The sequence below is a fragment of the Notolepis coatsorum genome (assembly GCF_963971535.1).
Source record: "Notolepis coatsorum genome assembly, chromosome: 1".
NCBI lineage: Eukaryota > Metazoa > Chordata > Actinopteri > Aulopiformes > Paralepididae > Notolepis > Notolepis coatsorum.
Window position 1 is genome coordinate 83908283 of NC_140165.1, and position 15560 is coordinate 83923842.

The 15560-nt window shown below is 42.4% G+C and overlaps 1 protein-coding gene across 1 annotated transcript in view; it reads right to left on the reverse strand.

The window, feature by feature from the left end:
• The window catches only part of LOC311240642 (voltage-gated potassium channel subunit beta-2-like), a gene marked incomplete at both ends in the record, with an annotated part of 226876 nt that overhangs the window by 57707 nt on the left and 153609 nt on the right, over positions 1-15560 (reverse strand). The window contains 3 exons of the mRNA XM_084329214.1: positions 1100-1186; positions 5829-5872; positions 5989-6033. Coding sequence (XP_084185340.1) covers positions 1100-1186; positions 5829-5872; positions 5989-6033 — 176 coding nt within the window. The remainder of the gene's footprint in view (positions 1-1099; positions 1187-5828; positions 5873-5988; positions 6034-15560) is intronic.

The following is a 15560-nucleotide window of genomic DNA, read 5'->3' on the forward strand; positions in this document are numbered from 1 at the left end:
GCCCACCCAGGAGCACCAGAGACAGGAGGACCAGAGACAGGAGGACCAGAGACAGGAGGACCAGAGACAGGAGGACCAGAGACAGGAGGACCAGAGACAGTGCCCACCCAGGAGCACCAGAGACAGGAGGACCAGAGACAGTGAGGACCAGTGACAGGAGGACCAGAGACAGGAGGACCAGTGACAGGAGGACCAGAGACAGGAGGACCAGAGACAGGAGGACCAGAGACAGGAGGACCAGAGACAGTGAGGACCAGAGACAGTGAGGACCAGTGACAGGAGGACCAGAGACAGGAGGACCAGTGACAGGAGGACCAGAGACAGGAGGACCAGAGACAGGAGGACCAGAGACAGGAGGACCAGAGACAGGAGGACCAGAGACAGGAGGACCAGAGTCAGTGAGGACCAGTGACAGGAGGACCAGAGACAGTGAGGACCAGAGACAGTGCCCACCCAAGAGGACCAGAGACAGGAGGACCAGTGACAGTGCCCACCCAGGAGGACCAGAGACAGGAGGACCAGAGACAGGAGGACCAGAGACAGTGCCCACCCAGGAGGACCAGAGACAGTGCCTACCCAAGAGGACCAGAGACAGGAGGACCAGAGACAGGAGGACCAGAGACAGGAGGACCAGTGACAGGAGGACCAGAGACAGGAGGACCAGAGACAGGAGGACCAGAGACAGGAGGACCAGAGACAGGAGGACCAGAGACAGGAGGACCAGAGACAGGAGGACCAGTGACAGGAGGACCAGAGACAGGAGGACCAGAGACAGTGCCCACCCAGGAGGACCAGAGACAGGAGGACCAGAGACAGTGCTCACCCAGGAGGACCAGAGACAGTGCTCACCCAGGAGGACCAGAGACAGTGCCCACCCAGGAGGACCAGAGACAGTGCCCACCCAGGAGGACCAGAGACAGTGCCCACCCAGGAGGACCAGTGACAGGAGGACCAGTGACAGGAGGACCAGAGACAGTAGGACCAGAGACAGGAGGACCAGAGACAGTGCTCAGCAGGAGGACCAGTGAAACTAATATATCTAAAACTATATCTGATATACATGCGTCTATGCCTTTTATGTATGTGTGTGTGCATGTACCTTCCATAGGTGAGTTGATGTCTGTCCGGTTAGCAAATACGATGTCCACATAGTCCAACTGCAGACGACCTAGAGAGCCTCGTAGACCTGTACGCACGCACGCACACACACACACACAGTTGTTAAATTGTACTTAATGTCCTCTGCATTTAACCATAACTATTTATGAGCAGTGGGCAGCAGCCACAGTCCAGCGTCCAGGGACCAACTCCAGTACCTTGGTCAAGGACAATGGTACGACTATGTACCTAACACGCATGTCTTTTATGTACCTGAGGAAACCAACGTAAACATCAGAAACAATCTCTAAAACCTCAGACACGCAACAATGTTATTACAAGAAAAATACTTGGTGTGTGTGTTGTGTGTGTAAAGCTCAAAACTCAAAGCCTGAATGACCTCCAACATACTGTGACGAATCTGGTGGGGACCAGACTCGCCACGGTTCAAATACAAACAAATTCAAAAGGTCCACACAAGAGGGAGAATACGAATATTTATTGAATTAAGCCAAAAATTCAGTTTGATAAGCAAGAGAATGGTCATAGACAGTCCGATGGTCAAAAACACAAAACAGGCTCGCAGACAGAAAAAGGGATCGTTCAATACTCAGGGTAGTCGTCCGGTCCAGGGTCAGTACACAAGGGGGAATCTCAGCCAGTCCAGGGTCCAGTACACAAAGAACACCTACTCGCTTTATCCTCACCTCTCACCGTCACAACTCTGAATGCTCAATCTCTCTCTCTCTCTCAATAACACAACTCCAACTCCTACTCCGCTCCACTTACTCCTGTCTAAACAAGTGACTTTGTAGTGTCTGTGTCTGGGGTGTGTGCACATGAGATGTGTGTCAACTAATTATGCGCAGGTGTATTCTATCAGTACTAATCAGCTAGTGTGTGTGTCGGGAGTGTGTGCATGTGAGATCTGTGTGACTAATGCTGCACAGGTGTATTCTATCAGTACTAATCAGCTACCTAATTGACTCTACTCCTCCTGTGGCAGACTTATCTCCCATCCTTCACATATCCATGGGAGAGGGGAGGAGATATGTCACAATACATACAAAGGACGCTGCCTGTGTGTGTTATATATTTAGTCTATGGTTCTGCTGGGTCCAATCAGACTACACTCCCAGGTGGAAAAACTGCCTCCATAAACCACACTTTCTCTCTCTCTTAGTCTCTTATTCTGTCTCTCTCGCTCTGTCTCTCTCTCGCTCTTAGTCTCTCACTCTGTCTCTCTCACTCTGTCTCTCTCACTCTGTCTCTCTCCCTGTCTCTCCCTGTCTCTCTCTCTCTCTCTCTCTCTCTCTCTCTCTCTCTCTCTCTCTCTCTCTCTCTCTCTCTCTCTCACTCCTACCTACACGGATGACTTGGCCATCTTTGTCAGGGATGGAGAGGATATAAAAGCCGTAGAGGGTAGCCTCGGGGTGTGTGCGAGAGCAGCTTCAGCGAGGGCGAACTGCAGTAAGAGCGAGGCACTGCAGTGTGGGACATGGAGTGGCCTGGCATTACCACAGTTACCAGGGGAGCTACAGTGGGATGAGAATGGCCTCAAACCTTTAGGAGTATATCTGGGTTCAGAGGGGTGGGTCAATAACAACTGGGAGGGCGTAGCACAGACAATAGTGGCTAGGTTGTCAAGGTGGAAGTAGCTGCTTCCGCAGGTATCCTACAGAGAGAGGGTGCTCATCGTTAACACTTTCTCTGCCACGCTTATATCCATCAATGTTTGATCACTGCCAGCACTGTAAGTCTATGGAGATGTTTACCTTCTTTGCAGGGCTATAACTTTTTAAATTGTATTGCTAAATTGACATTACTATGGCCCATTCAACATCGATTAGCTATCGTTCAGGATGTAAATACCGTCTAGAGCAGGGGTGTCAAACTAAACATGGTGTTTCTGTATTTATTGCTTATTCAAGTTATACATATTGCATATTCATTTGCATAAATGTAAAAATATATGTTAGCTTATGTTATTTTAACAAATAATTTTAGTTTATCAGAACCCCATATTACTCCACCAATCAATGATCAAACCATTCACGTAAATAACAAAGAAGAATATCATCAAATACAAGCTATGACATTAAGTTTGTTCAAAACCTTTTTGTCACAGTCAAGAGGGGCAGAACTAACAACTGTGAGCTGCAAAGAACACGTGGGACAGATGTAGCAGATGTTACAAAAACAAATGGCTGCACACAACCTTGCAGAGGCCATACATCCAACTAATGGAAGATAGTTTAATTAACTTTAATTAACAGATTGCAGAATGGGTACAGTACAGTACAGCTCAATACACACAATTGTTAAGCGGATGCAGACCAGAGAAAGTCTTTCGACTTGTTTACATCAGGGTCCCCCATTTTCAATTCGTAATGAAATTGCTATTATGTGTCTGCATGAACACACAACTGTAACTGTACTAAAAAATAACAAAATAAGGGTTGTCTCAGTTCACAACTATATTGGTCAAGTTTTGGGTGGGACTTGTTTGCGTCCCTACAGCTTCTTATTCAATTGAGCGAGATGCTCGGTTATGTCACACAGCCAGTTTGCATCTGACAGTTCAGACAATATTTCTTCAACCCTTTGACCTATTCCGCCTGGATCTTTTTTGTATTTTGGGCTGTAAAATTGTCAAAGAATGTCTGAGGAGTAAGTGCTTTTGGCTTTTTTCCTTTGTTACCTCATATGTTCAACATACATGTATGTGTAAGAATGTGTAATAACTAAGGCTGTCAAAGTTAAAGCTTTATTAACGCATTAACCCACAATTATTTTAACGCTGCTATTTTTTAACCCAATATTAATGTTAAAAAAAAATATATATATATATATATATATTTTTTTTTTATTACCTGAGCTCTTGGGGGGCCACATCAAATGACGCGGCGGGCCGGATTTGGCCCGCGGGCCGTGAGTTTGACACCTATGGTCTAGAGTATAAATATGTTTTTATCGTTTTCTGCAGTGTGTGTGTGTGCTGAGCACTGAGCACAGCTGCCCAGGAGCGCACAGCTAGTATCCATCCTCACCAAGCCAGGCTGCTGCATCGTTGCTAACAAGCTATAGATTTATATGGAATTCGTTAAACTTATCCTTTGTGTCTGTTGTCATTTGTGTGGATTCAACTCGTGAACAGTAATGCAGTGGAATGTTTCTCCACTGGCTCTTACGATGTGCACACTAAGCAATTAAGAAAGAAATAAAACCAACAATAAATAATAACAATAGAGAACAAGACGGTATATGGAATATTAACTTATTTATTCATTTGCAGTGTTTGTTTAGTGCTTTTATTTATTTTTGGACATCACAATGCCTCATTGAGTCATGACTATAAATGTAAAACATAATTGTTAATGATTTATTATTATTATTATTATTATAATTATTAAATTCTGAGGATGTCTGTAGAATCGACATGAACCCAATCACCAATGATTTCTCCCAAATGAAGCCCTTAAAAATACGGGCGCACACCAGTCTGTCCTACTTACGACTGCCTTTCCATGTTTGTAAATCCTGTTCATAGCTACGAACTAATCTCCAAAAAGAAACCGCTTGATCATGCCAAAATCGTCCAGAGAAGTTCGTAAGTGGATTTACAAAGACATTTGTTCGTAACTTTCTCATAAGTCCGTTCGAGCATGAGGACCAATGTGTCTTTAATTAGGGATGTTTTTGGACGTCTCTAGTTCTTTGGGCTTGGATGTTGGCAACAGTAACTAAGGGAGGTGGGACACAGCAACAGTAACTAAGGGAGGTGTGGCTTGTTGGATATAGCAACAGTAACTAAGGGAGGTGGTACTTACTACGTACATAGCAACAGTAACTGAGGGAGGTGGGGCTTGTTGAACATAGCAACAGTAACTAAGGTAGGTGAGGCTTGTTGTACCTTGGAGACATGTACCACACACATAGATAGTGTAGTAAAGAAGGCACGGTAGTGCCTCTACTTCCTTAGGTGTCTAAGGAAGTTCAAAGTGAGTCAGAAGATCTTAAAGAACTTCTACTCATGCACAATAGAGAGCATCATGACCAAACACACAATTGGAGGTGGGCTTCCCACTCTCCAGGACATTTACACCAGGCGTTGCAGGGCCAAGGCTAACAAAAGACTCTAGCCACCCAAACAACTGCCTCTTTGCACTGATGCGGTCAGGCAAGCGCTACCAGAGTCTCCTGGCCAGTACAGAGAGACTCAAAAGGAGCTTCTATCCCCAGGCCATCAGGAGGCTCAATGACTATGCAACACTAACCCATCCATCTACATTCATTGCGCACGCATCCACATGCACACACTCTCTTTAAACTCTCACCTTAAAAAAAAAAAAAAGCTACATTTCCACTGTCAAAGTGCGCCTGTAGCTAAACACTTCCGAATGAAAGATGAGGGAAGGATGAGTATGGCCACCATGCTCCACGATTATATACATAACCGGGCAAATGAAGGTGCATGTGGCTAATCAGTAATACAATAAGTATTGATGAGTTGTCCAGCAGAGCAGAAGGTAAGCAAGAATGAAATGTAACTTGAAACTACTAACAGTAACTAAGGGAGGCGGGACATAGCAACAGTAACTACGGGGGAGATGGGATTAGTAACAGTAACTAAGGGAAGCAGGGCTTGTTGAACATAACTAAGGAAGGTGGGGCTTAGATCTTAGATGTGGTAATTTACAGTAAAACAGGCATGATGTAAACGCTGTTACCTTCAATGATGTGTTTCCTTGACAACCCTCTCTCTGTCTCCGCCCTGCAACACACACACACACACACACACATACACACTGTTAAAGGGAGAGAGAGAGAGAGAGAGAGAAAAGAGAAAAGAGAGACACAGACAGAGAAAATTAAATAGATGTTACTTACTGGCCTCCCCAGTAGATTTTAGTGGTCACTATATAACTGGAACGCCTGAGAGAGAGAGATAAAAGAGGAGAAGAGAGTGTTATTTCAGCGTTATTGCCATTCTGTCACCATCAGTAACTGAGGAATAGAGAGCGAGAAAGAGATGACAAAGTAGGAGAGGGAAGGGAGAGAGAATGGTGGAGACAAAGGAAGATTAAAGGGATAGAAGACAAGATAGATAGATATAATAGTATTATTGTACATGGCTATCATGCAGGTATGTAAACAGTAATATATCAGTAGACTATAGGAAGAGGTAGTCAAATAGTAAATGTAAGTCATATTTAAATAGTGCCAAACATGAAACGCTCATATTTAGGAAAAGTCTGCTGCTGTTTCTTACACATATTAATACATCAATATGGTATTAACACAATCCCACCCAAGCACGGACATCTCCGTGTTTCGAGTCCACCCGTTGTGGACAGAGGCAGGATATACAAGTTGTTATTGCTTTTATTCCATTTTAATAACCTATTCAAGGTGGTCGAGCGGCACTGCAGATTTACTCTACTCTTTGAATTTGCCAACATGCAATACCGGCCAGATCCTCTTAGGGGCGCTATCGCGATAATAGAGTGTTCCCTGTGGCAGAAGTTGTCTTTCTTTTTTTGGATCTCTAATGTAGTTTTCTACTCATCTGAAGCGATAGCTATTGTCTGTTGCACGGGATACGTTTTGAATTAAGGATTTCACTATGCAATAAGGGGATTTATCATCAGCCAATGGACATATCGATCTACCAGATGGCGATCGATAACAGGGAAATGCTCGGGGGGATCCAACCGGCTCATGGTAAGATCTTTTTCACGTAAATTACAGCCCGATCGGGCATTGTTTTGATAGCCATCCAGGCGATCTGCCTATGTGGCTAGTTAGACGAACACGGTTATTGGTAATCAATAATAATAAACGACGTCCCCCCCCCCCCCCCCCCCCCTTTATGCATACATGCTTTGGGATCGTGCCGATCATATGCAGTTTGAGTTATTTCTGTAGCATCTGTAAAACGGAAATGCCATTGGATATAACGTTAGCAGCTATTAGCCCTTTATCTAGCCTTCCAGAAAATATACTAGTCCCAAATCCGGTATAACGCTTATATTCACGGCGCTATAAAATGAGAACCTATTGATGATTTTTTTTTTCTTTAAGCCATTCTGAAGGGACGGTTTATGGACTCAATTGACAATGAGAATGGACAGATAGCAATACTATAAAGTATAGATTTAGCTGTACAAACAGCCCTACGTTTGTTTACATTCCCCGGTCCTCTTGACATTAATTAGACTCATCCCAATGGCCCCGAATGTGTTAAGAGGTAACATTATGACACATATACATCTTGTAAGAGTTTCTCCATTGACTCTTTGAGAATTAATTGGTTCAATCTCTTTATTTATTCCACATTTTAGCTGGTTTGGTGACGTCCTCATTCACCTTGTGAAGTGTGTGCAGTGGCTTCTTTGGTCTTTTGGACAAGATAAGCTGAGTGTGGACGTGCGTGTGGGCATGCGTGTCGCTGTTGGATTGATTCAGATCCGCTAAAACAAACACCCCTTCTGGCCGGACGAAAGGTGGAAGAGAGGGATGGGAGCTTGAGCCGTAGATTAAAACCTTTATTTATTCCCGAAAAGACATTGAGGTCACCCTCATTTTCAATGTCGTAGAGACGTTACAGACATTTCAATGCACACATTTCTACAATATAACAATAATAAATATGAATAACTATCTATATAGTATACTTTTCACACATGGACCGCAGTCCAGAGTGCCCCACAGCAAATAAAATCAGCACACAATTGACAGAATAAAAAACAATGCATAAATTGCAGACATAAGAATAGGTATAAAAGACAATAAAAGTAAACGTGCAGATAGATAGATATATATATAGCAGTAGACAGACACATACATACAGTACATACATACATACATACATACATACATACATACATACATACATACATACATACATACATACATACATACATACATACATACATACATACATACATACATACATACATACATACATACATACATACATACATACATACATACATACATACATACATACATACATACATACATACATACATACATACATACATACATACATACATACATACATACATACATACATACATACATACATACATACATACATACATACATACATACATACATACATACATACATACATACATACATACATACATACATACATACATACATACATACATACATACATACATACATACATACATACATACATACATACATACATACATACATACATTAGGGTGACCAGATGCAAAAAGTCCAAAAGTGGGACAACAGTAAGATTTTGGTGGGACAAAGTGGGACAACAGTACAATTTTGGTGGGACAAAGTGGGACAAAGTGGGACAGATAGATAATGTAAAATGTTTTATTAGAATAACTGCCATGGTCTTCACTGAATAGATTTAAATCAAAGGTTAAAGGTTAAATCAAAATAAATACAAATTAAATACCACCTAACATCTGTTTTAAATATTCAAACGTCATCACTTGACAGGAATGTCTTGTGTTTGATATTCCCTGTTAACACAGAACTATGGAAAACAGTGTAGTATAATACAAAAATAATAATACAAATAAATTGTGTTTCTATATTAGAATAACTGCCATGGTCTTCACCGAATAGATTTAAATCAAAGGTTAAAGGTTACCACAGTCGGCTGACCTGTATGAATGGGAGTGTTGTACTGTGTGATAGACACTTGTTATCTCAGCTGCAGTGACCAGGGCCCCGTTCCCCGTACCTGGTTCAACTAAGTCGATCAAGATGTCATTATCCAGATTCAGTTAACCCGATGTTTGAAGCCGGGATTTTCCTGTTCCTCGAAGGTGGATTCAGTCTCGTTAACTCAAGCCAGACTTGAGACCCAGGATAAGTGCGCGTGCCCGCCTCAGCCGAGAAGGCAGCAAGTGTCGAGAGCAGAGATCCTGATTCTCTAGCGGCATTGATTGATTAATTGATTTAAAACTTTAGTAACATATTGCAGTACGGCTCAATCGCCTCGCCGACAAGTTAAATGCGTTATCTATAGGCTAATTTTAAGTCCCTCATTACCTCAATCAATCAGATTATATTTCTTTGAACTTGCCTGCTGGATTGAATAATCAAATGAGATCTTGCTAGCGAAAATAATTAGTTAAACTAATTAAACTAACAAAATAACGATACGGCTCTCTTCCCATTGATTGATGTATAGTCGATCTTTTACTTATCTCCACTGTGGTGTAACGGGTTCTTCTTTTGACTTTCACGCAGACGACCGGGGTTCGAAACCCAGTCGTCTCCTTCTTTTTGCAATATAGGAATAATTAAATTTGGTGCACGTTGAGAGCTATATAAAGAATGACATCCTCAATGCATGTAGATTTATAATATTTTAACTTGAAACTAGGCTACTTTGGCGTATAATCATTAATATTATATTCAAAAAAATTATATTGGAAACACGGGGTTTCAAACACCGGTCGCTGGGTTGCCAGGATTGAGCACTACCGCTGAGCCACTGTGCCAGATGGGATAAGTTCATTGTTTATACATTAATGAACGAGACAAGATCCACAATCCACGCATAGACACTTCAATTTTATGCTTGAATGAAACACAATCCAGGCGCTCCATCAAACAGCGGAGAATATGAAAGGAATCAGAGCCAAACGAGCGATAGGTTTCAATCATTAAAAATATCCCCGCGGGATTCACATTTGCAATGCTGCGCGTTGTTAAAATAACCATATAATGTGTACATCGCACCGAGCGAGCGCCACGGTATATATAACGTGCATTATTTAGGACAAAGTGAATTTAGTATCAGCATTTTGGGTCTATTTTACATTTCAAAAGACCCCTCTGGAAGAATGGAGCACAAAAACGTAATTCAGAATGGTATAACGCAGATCCTAGGCTGTGGGAATAATTTCAGGAAACGAGCTGTCACTTTCTTTGCGGGGGCGTGGCTGTGCTTGATCGGGCTAACTTGAACTTAAACTCTGCTTTCGACCAGGCTCAAACTTTTGGATCTGTTGTCATGGTGATTTGGACAATCCAGGTACGGGGAATCGGAAAGTCCGGCTTAAGTCAGACTTACCCGAAAGTTATCCGGCTAACTCAGTTATCCAGGTACGGGGAACGGGGCCCTTGTCCATCTGGCTATCATTGTTTGGTTTAAAAAGAAACGTATCCATAGATCTGGATGTTTCTTTTTGGTGAGCCAATTTCAAGTGAGACTCACGTCCACTGTGGCGCTTCAAGTTGTATTCTCCTCCATGCGCAATTGAAAACGAACTATGACACAAAACACAGAAAGCCTGCTGCGGATTGCCTGCCATCTGCCTCACCCAGTCATGTGTCGTTTGCCAGTCTTGGTTGTAACTGCAGGTCCGTTTCTTTTTACTGCTTTCCATCTTGAACTAGTTCGCTTGTAATGTTGTTGTGTTTTTTTTTACCAATCAGATTTGCGATATGAGGTAGCGTCACGACTCAGTCTCAGTCACGTCACAAGCAGGCAAGCAGCACGCTAAAGTACTATAACCAATCAGAGCAATGTGTGTGGACAAGAGGCGGGTTGCTACGTTTACTGTCTGTAGGGAGGGGCTTTTAGACGCATGTTTTTTTTGGCTTCGAAAAGAGGGACATCCTCTCAATATGAGGGACGTGGGACTTTTGGTCAAATGGTGGGACAGTACAACCAAAAGGGGGACACCTGGTCACCCTAACATACATACATACATACATACATACATACATACATACATACATACATACATACATACATACATAACTACATACATACTGTACATATATATATAGATTAGAGCTGGGCCGTTAACGAGCTGCGTTAACGCGAGACTATAATCGCGCGATAATATAATTGATGCCGTTAATCTAATTCTCAAAGTTGTGTCTGGGAGTGTGATGTATTGTCCTTAAATACTTGCCGTAGTGCTGTGTTACCTGGAAGTGATTGCACGTATGTACATGAGCTGTAGTCTGAATAATAATAACTAAAGTAGTGGTCCGGTAATCATTGTTATACAGGTGAGGTTAAGAAGTCCTCAGGATATAACACAATTCGGCGATGAGGACGTCTGAATCTGCGCAATGCAAGAGAAGTCCGTAGACTCGGGACCTTTGTTTACCATGTTAGCTTAGCGAGTTAGCATGTTAGCTCATGTCGTGGCCCGGCAGCTTCGAAACATCTACAAGAAGAGGAAATCCACTTTACACACTAAAGGAAGGATCGACTGGACTATGGTGAGTGTTTACAACAGAAATGGCTTGGGTTATTGGAAATATTGGACCGTTTGATGACAATGTGGAGTTATGGAACTGTTACACTGAGCGTTTTGATTACTTCATTATAGCTAATGAAATTGAAGAGGACAAAGTAGTTCCCACATTTCTGACTGTAATGGGGCCCGGGACATTTAATTTGTTGAGAAACCTGCTTCTGCAGCAGTGTGTGTGAGTAGCCAGTCTGCGAGAGACTGTTCTCTTTATCAGGCCATATTGTGCAGAAGAGGAGAGCTAGTTTGTCACCAGCCAATGTGAACAAGCTGGTCTGCCTGAGTGACTGGTGGAAGAAGGAGAAATAGAGATTGGACTGATTGAGTCAAGCCATGTCATAGCCCCTTCCGTGACTGTGTAGCTGCTCTAACCTGTTAACATGGTCACTGTGTAGCTGCTCTAACCTGTTAACATGGTTACTGTGTAGCTGCTCTAACCTGTTAACATGCTCACTGTGTAGCTGCTCTAACCTGTTAACATGGTCACTGTGTGGCTGCTCTAACCTGTTAACCCTTTTCTCGCCAAGAACGTGTTACCACGTCATTGCTCGCCATGCGTAATCTGCCAATGACGCCGTAAGGCGTCTTTGAGATCAATATTTCAAAAATCTGTGATGGCAATCATATTTCACCCACGGAGACTTGAGATCCCCTGTTGATCTCCTCTCAACTCTCCAACGGTTCAAGAGCGCCATCTGGTGGCCGATCGGCGGATCGCCCAAACAGGAAGTGACGCGCCGGAAGTGGTGCTCATCCATATTCGGTCCGGGCACTCGCTATCGTTAGCGGGACTCCAGCTCGACACACTGGACAGCGATCCGTTGCCAATAACTCGATAAACAACATGATTTGGACGCATATAGCATTATACAACCTGGACATGGATTGCATATATCAACATCCCATAATCGCGAACTTTCTGCTCCACGCTGACCACCCAACGGTCAGAGGAAGCTCCGGTAAGTTTCAGCATGTTTGAATATTATGATCCATATAAACTGCTGTGATCTATGTATCGCCCATACTACATGAATGATTTAACGTCGGCCACAGACTTATAAACCCCCCCCCCCCTCCGGTCACCAGCAGATGATGAGGCATGACGCTTAGGACCTTGTTATATTGAAATTTTTTATCTGACGTCAATCGGTATCAAACTACATTTGATGATCTAATATATGTATTTGTGGCTATAAATCACGTTCTGCAGAATGCTGCAGAAAACGATAAAAACATATTTATACTTTAGACCGTATTTTAGTATGAATATATGAATGAAAAAGTAGAACGTTGCTACATCCTAAACGATAGATACTTGACGTTGAATGGGCCATAGTAATGTCAATTTAGCAATACAATTTAAAAAGTTATAGCCCTGCAAAGAAGGGGAACATCACCATAGATTTACAGTACTGGCAGACAGTGGATTAAGATCAGAATAATCCCTGGCAGATAAAGGGTTAACATGCTCTAACCTGTTAACATGGTCACTGTGTAGCTGCTGTAACCTGTTAACATGGTCACTGTGTAGCTGCTCTAACCTGTTAACATGGTCACTGTGTAGAGGGCGGTCAGGTGGCGTAGCGGAGATTGTGCTCGTCACCAATGCAAGAGGCTGCGGTCTCGACTCCCAGTCAGTATTGCCTTGGCTCGCGCTGATCGCTATACTAACTCGTTTGGCTGAGTTAGGGGGAGGGGAGCCGTGGGTGGGTCCTGGGCGTTGTGGACAGCGATCCCTACAGTTCGGTCGGGGCGCCTGCTCAGCGAAGGTAGGATCTGGTGAGAGGTAGTGCGGCCTCCCACACGTTACACTCTCCCAGTGAGAATCTGCGCGGCCAGGCTGGCTGCCGGCTGGCTGCACATGCGTCGGAGGAAAGCATGTGACAGTCTCCGGCCTCTCGGACCAACAGTAGGGGAAAGTGCGCAACAACCAGGAAGGGGGTTGGGAATTGGCATAATGACTAACAGTGGGATGGGAAAAAAATCGAAAAAAAAAAAAAAAAAAAAAGAAAAATTGTCACTGTGTGCTCTAACCTGTTAACCCTTTAATCGCCGTTTGACGCTGAAACACGTCATTCCCCGCCATGCTTATTCTGCCGATGACGCTGTACAGCGTCTTTGATATCAATATTTCAAAAATCTGTGATCGAAATCATATTTCTCCCCCGGAGACATTATATGTACTGGTGAGCCCCTGTCAACTCTCTAACGGTTCAAGAGCGCCATCTGGTGGCCGATCGGCGGATCGCCCAGGGAATAAACAGGATGTAGAAGCTGGTGCTCATTTCAATTTGGTCCGATCACTCGCTATAGGTCCCGGGACTCGAGCTCGACACAATACATAGCGATCCGTTGCCAATAACTCGATAAACAACATGATTTGGACGTATATACTATTATACAACCTGGAAATGGATCGGGTATTTCTATATCCCATAATAGAAAAAATTCTGTTCCACGCTCATCGTCCAACGGCGAGAGGAAGCTACGGTGAGTTTCAGCGTTATTTTCTAATGTCTTCTATACTAACTGCTCTAATGATCATATCACCCACACTAGATGAATGATATAACGTTGCCCACGGAATTATAAACGACCCCCCGCCCATCCAGTCATCATCAGATCATACGTAGTAACTTCTAGAACCATGTCCAGTTGAAATTTTTTATCTGGCACCGATCGCTATCAAACTGTATTTGATCATCAATATAATGCATTTAGGGCTATAAATCAAGTTCTGGAGAAAGCTGCAGAAAACGATAAAAACATACTTATACTTTAGACCGTATTTTAGTATGAATATGTGAATGAAAAAGTATAACGTTGCTACACGTTGCTGAACAATAGATATAGGACTTTGAATGGGCCATGGTAATGTCAATTTAGCAATACAATTTAAAAAGTTATAGCCCTGCAAAGAAGGGGAACTTCTCCATGTTAAATAGGGCTGACGAGGGATGGTAAATTATGAATTTAACCCCAGCGATCAAAGGGTTAACATGGTCACTGTGTAGCTGCTCTAACCTGTTACGTAAGGAGGAAAGAAAAAGTAAGGACTTACTTCTGGTCATTATTTGGGTAGAACACACATATTTTGAATGCCTTAGGCAGATTTTTTTTTAGCCATTTTAATCTAGATTAATTCCAGGATTGCAGGTAGATTAATCTAGATTAAAACATTTAATCTATGCCCAGCTCTAATATAGATAGATAGATAACTGTATGTACGTTCATATACATACATACATACATACATACATACATACATACATACATACATACATAGATTGATAGATAGATACATACAGTACATACAGATATATACATAGATAGATAGATAACTGTACGTACGTTCATACATACATAGATTGATAGATATATAGATAGATACATACAGTACATACAGATATATACATTGATAGATACATATGTGATAGATCGTAAGTGACTCCTCTGCGTTGTGTTAAATGTCGATGCCCCGAGGGAGTTTCGAACTCGGGTCTCCCACGCCGTGGGCGACAACATAGACCGCTGCACTAAGAGGTGAATTCACTCCTGGGTACCGTATCTATGTGTCTTTTAACCCTGTTATAGAAGTGAGTTTAACTCGCAGCCCGCTTACTGCCACAGTCACTTCACAACACACGTGTTTATCGTGACTGTGGATATTACTCACGGACCTCCGTTACACATACATACATACATCATACATACATACATACATACATACATACATACATACATACATACATACATACATACATACATACATACATACATACATACATACATACATACATACATGCATACATACATACATACATACATACATACATACATATACATACATATATATAGATTGATAACTGAGGAATAGAGAGAGACATAGATAACAAAGTATAGGAGAGGAAAGGGAGAGAGAATGGTGGAGACAGAGGAAGGGATATAGAGGAAGATTAGGTCAAGGTCAACTTTATTTATAAAGCACACAGAAATACTAAAAGAAAATACTAAATACAGTATACACACATAGTCATAAAAACTACAATAATAAATTGTTTAAAACTAAATAAACAATCACCACATGACCAGAGATGTTTGGCTTACCAAGCCTCAGAACGGCAATAAAAACAGGTGAGTCTTCAGCTGTGTTTAAAAATTATGTAGGGTCTTTCTTGGCAG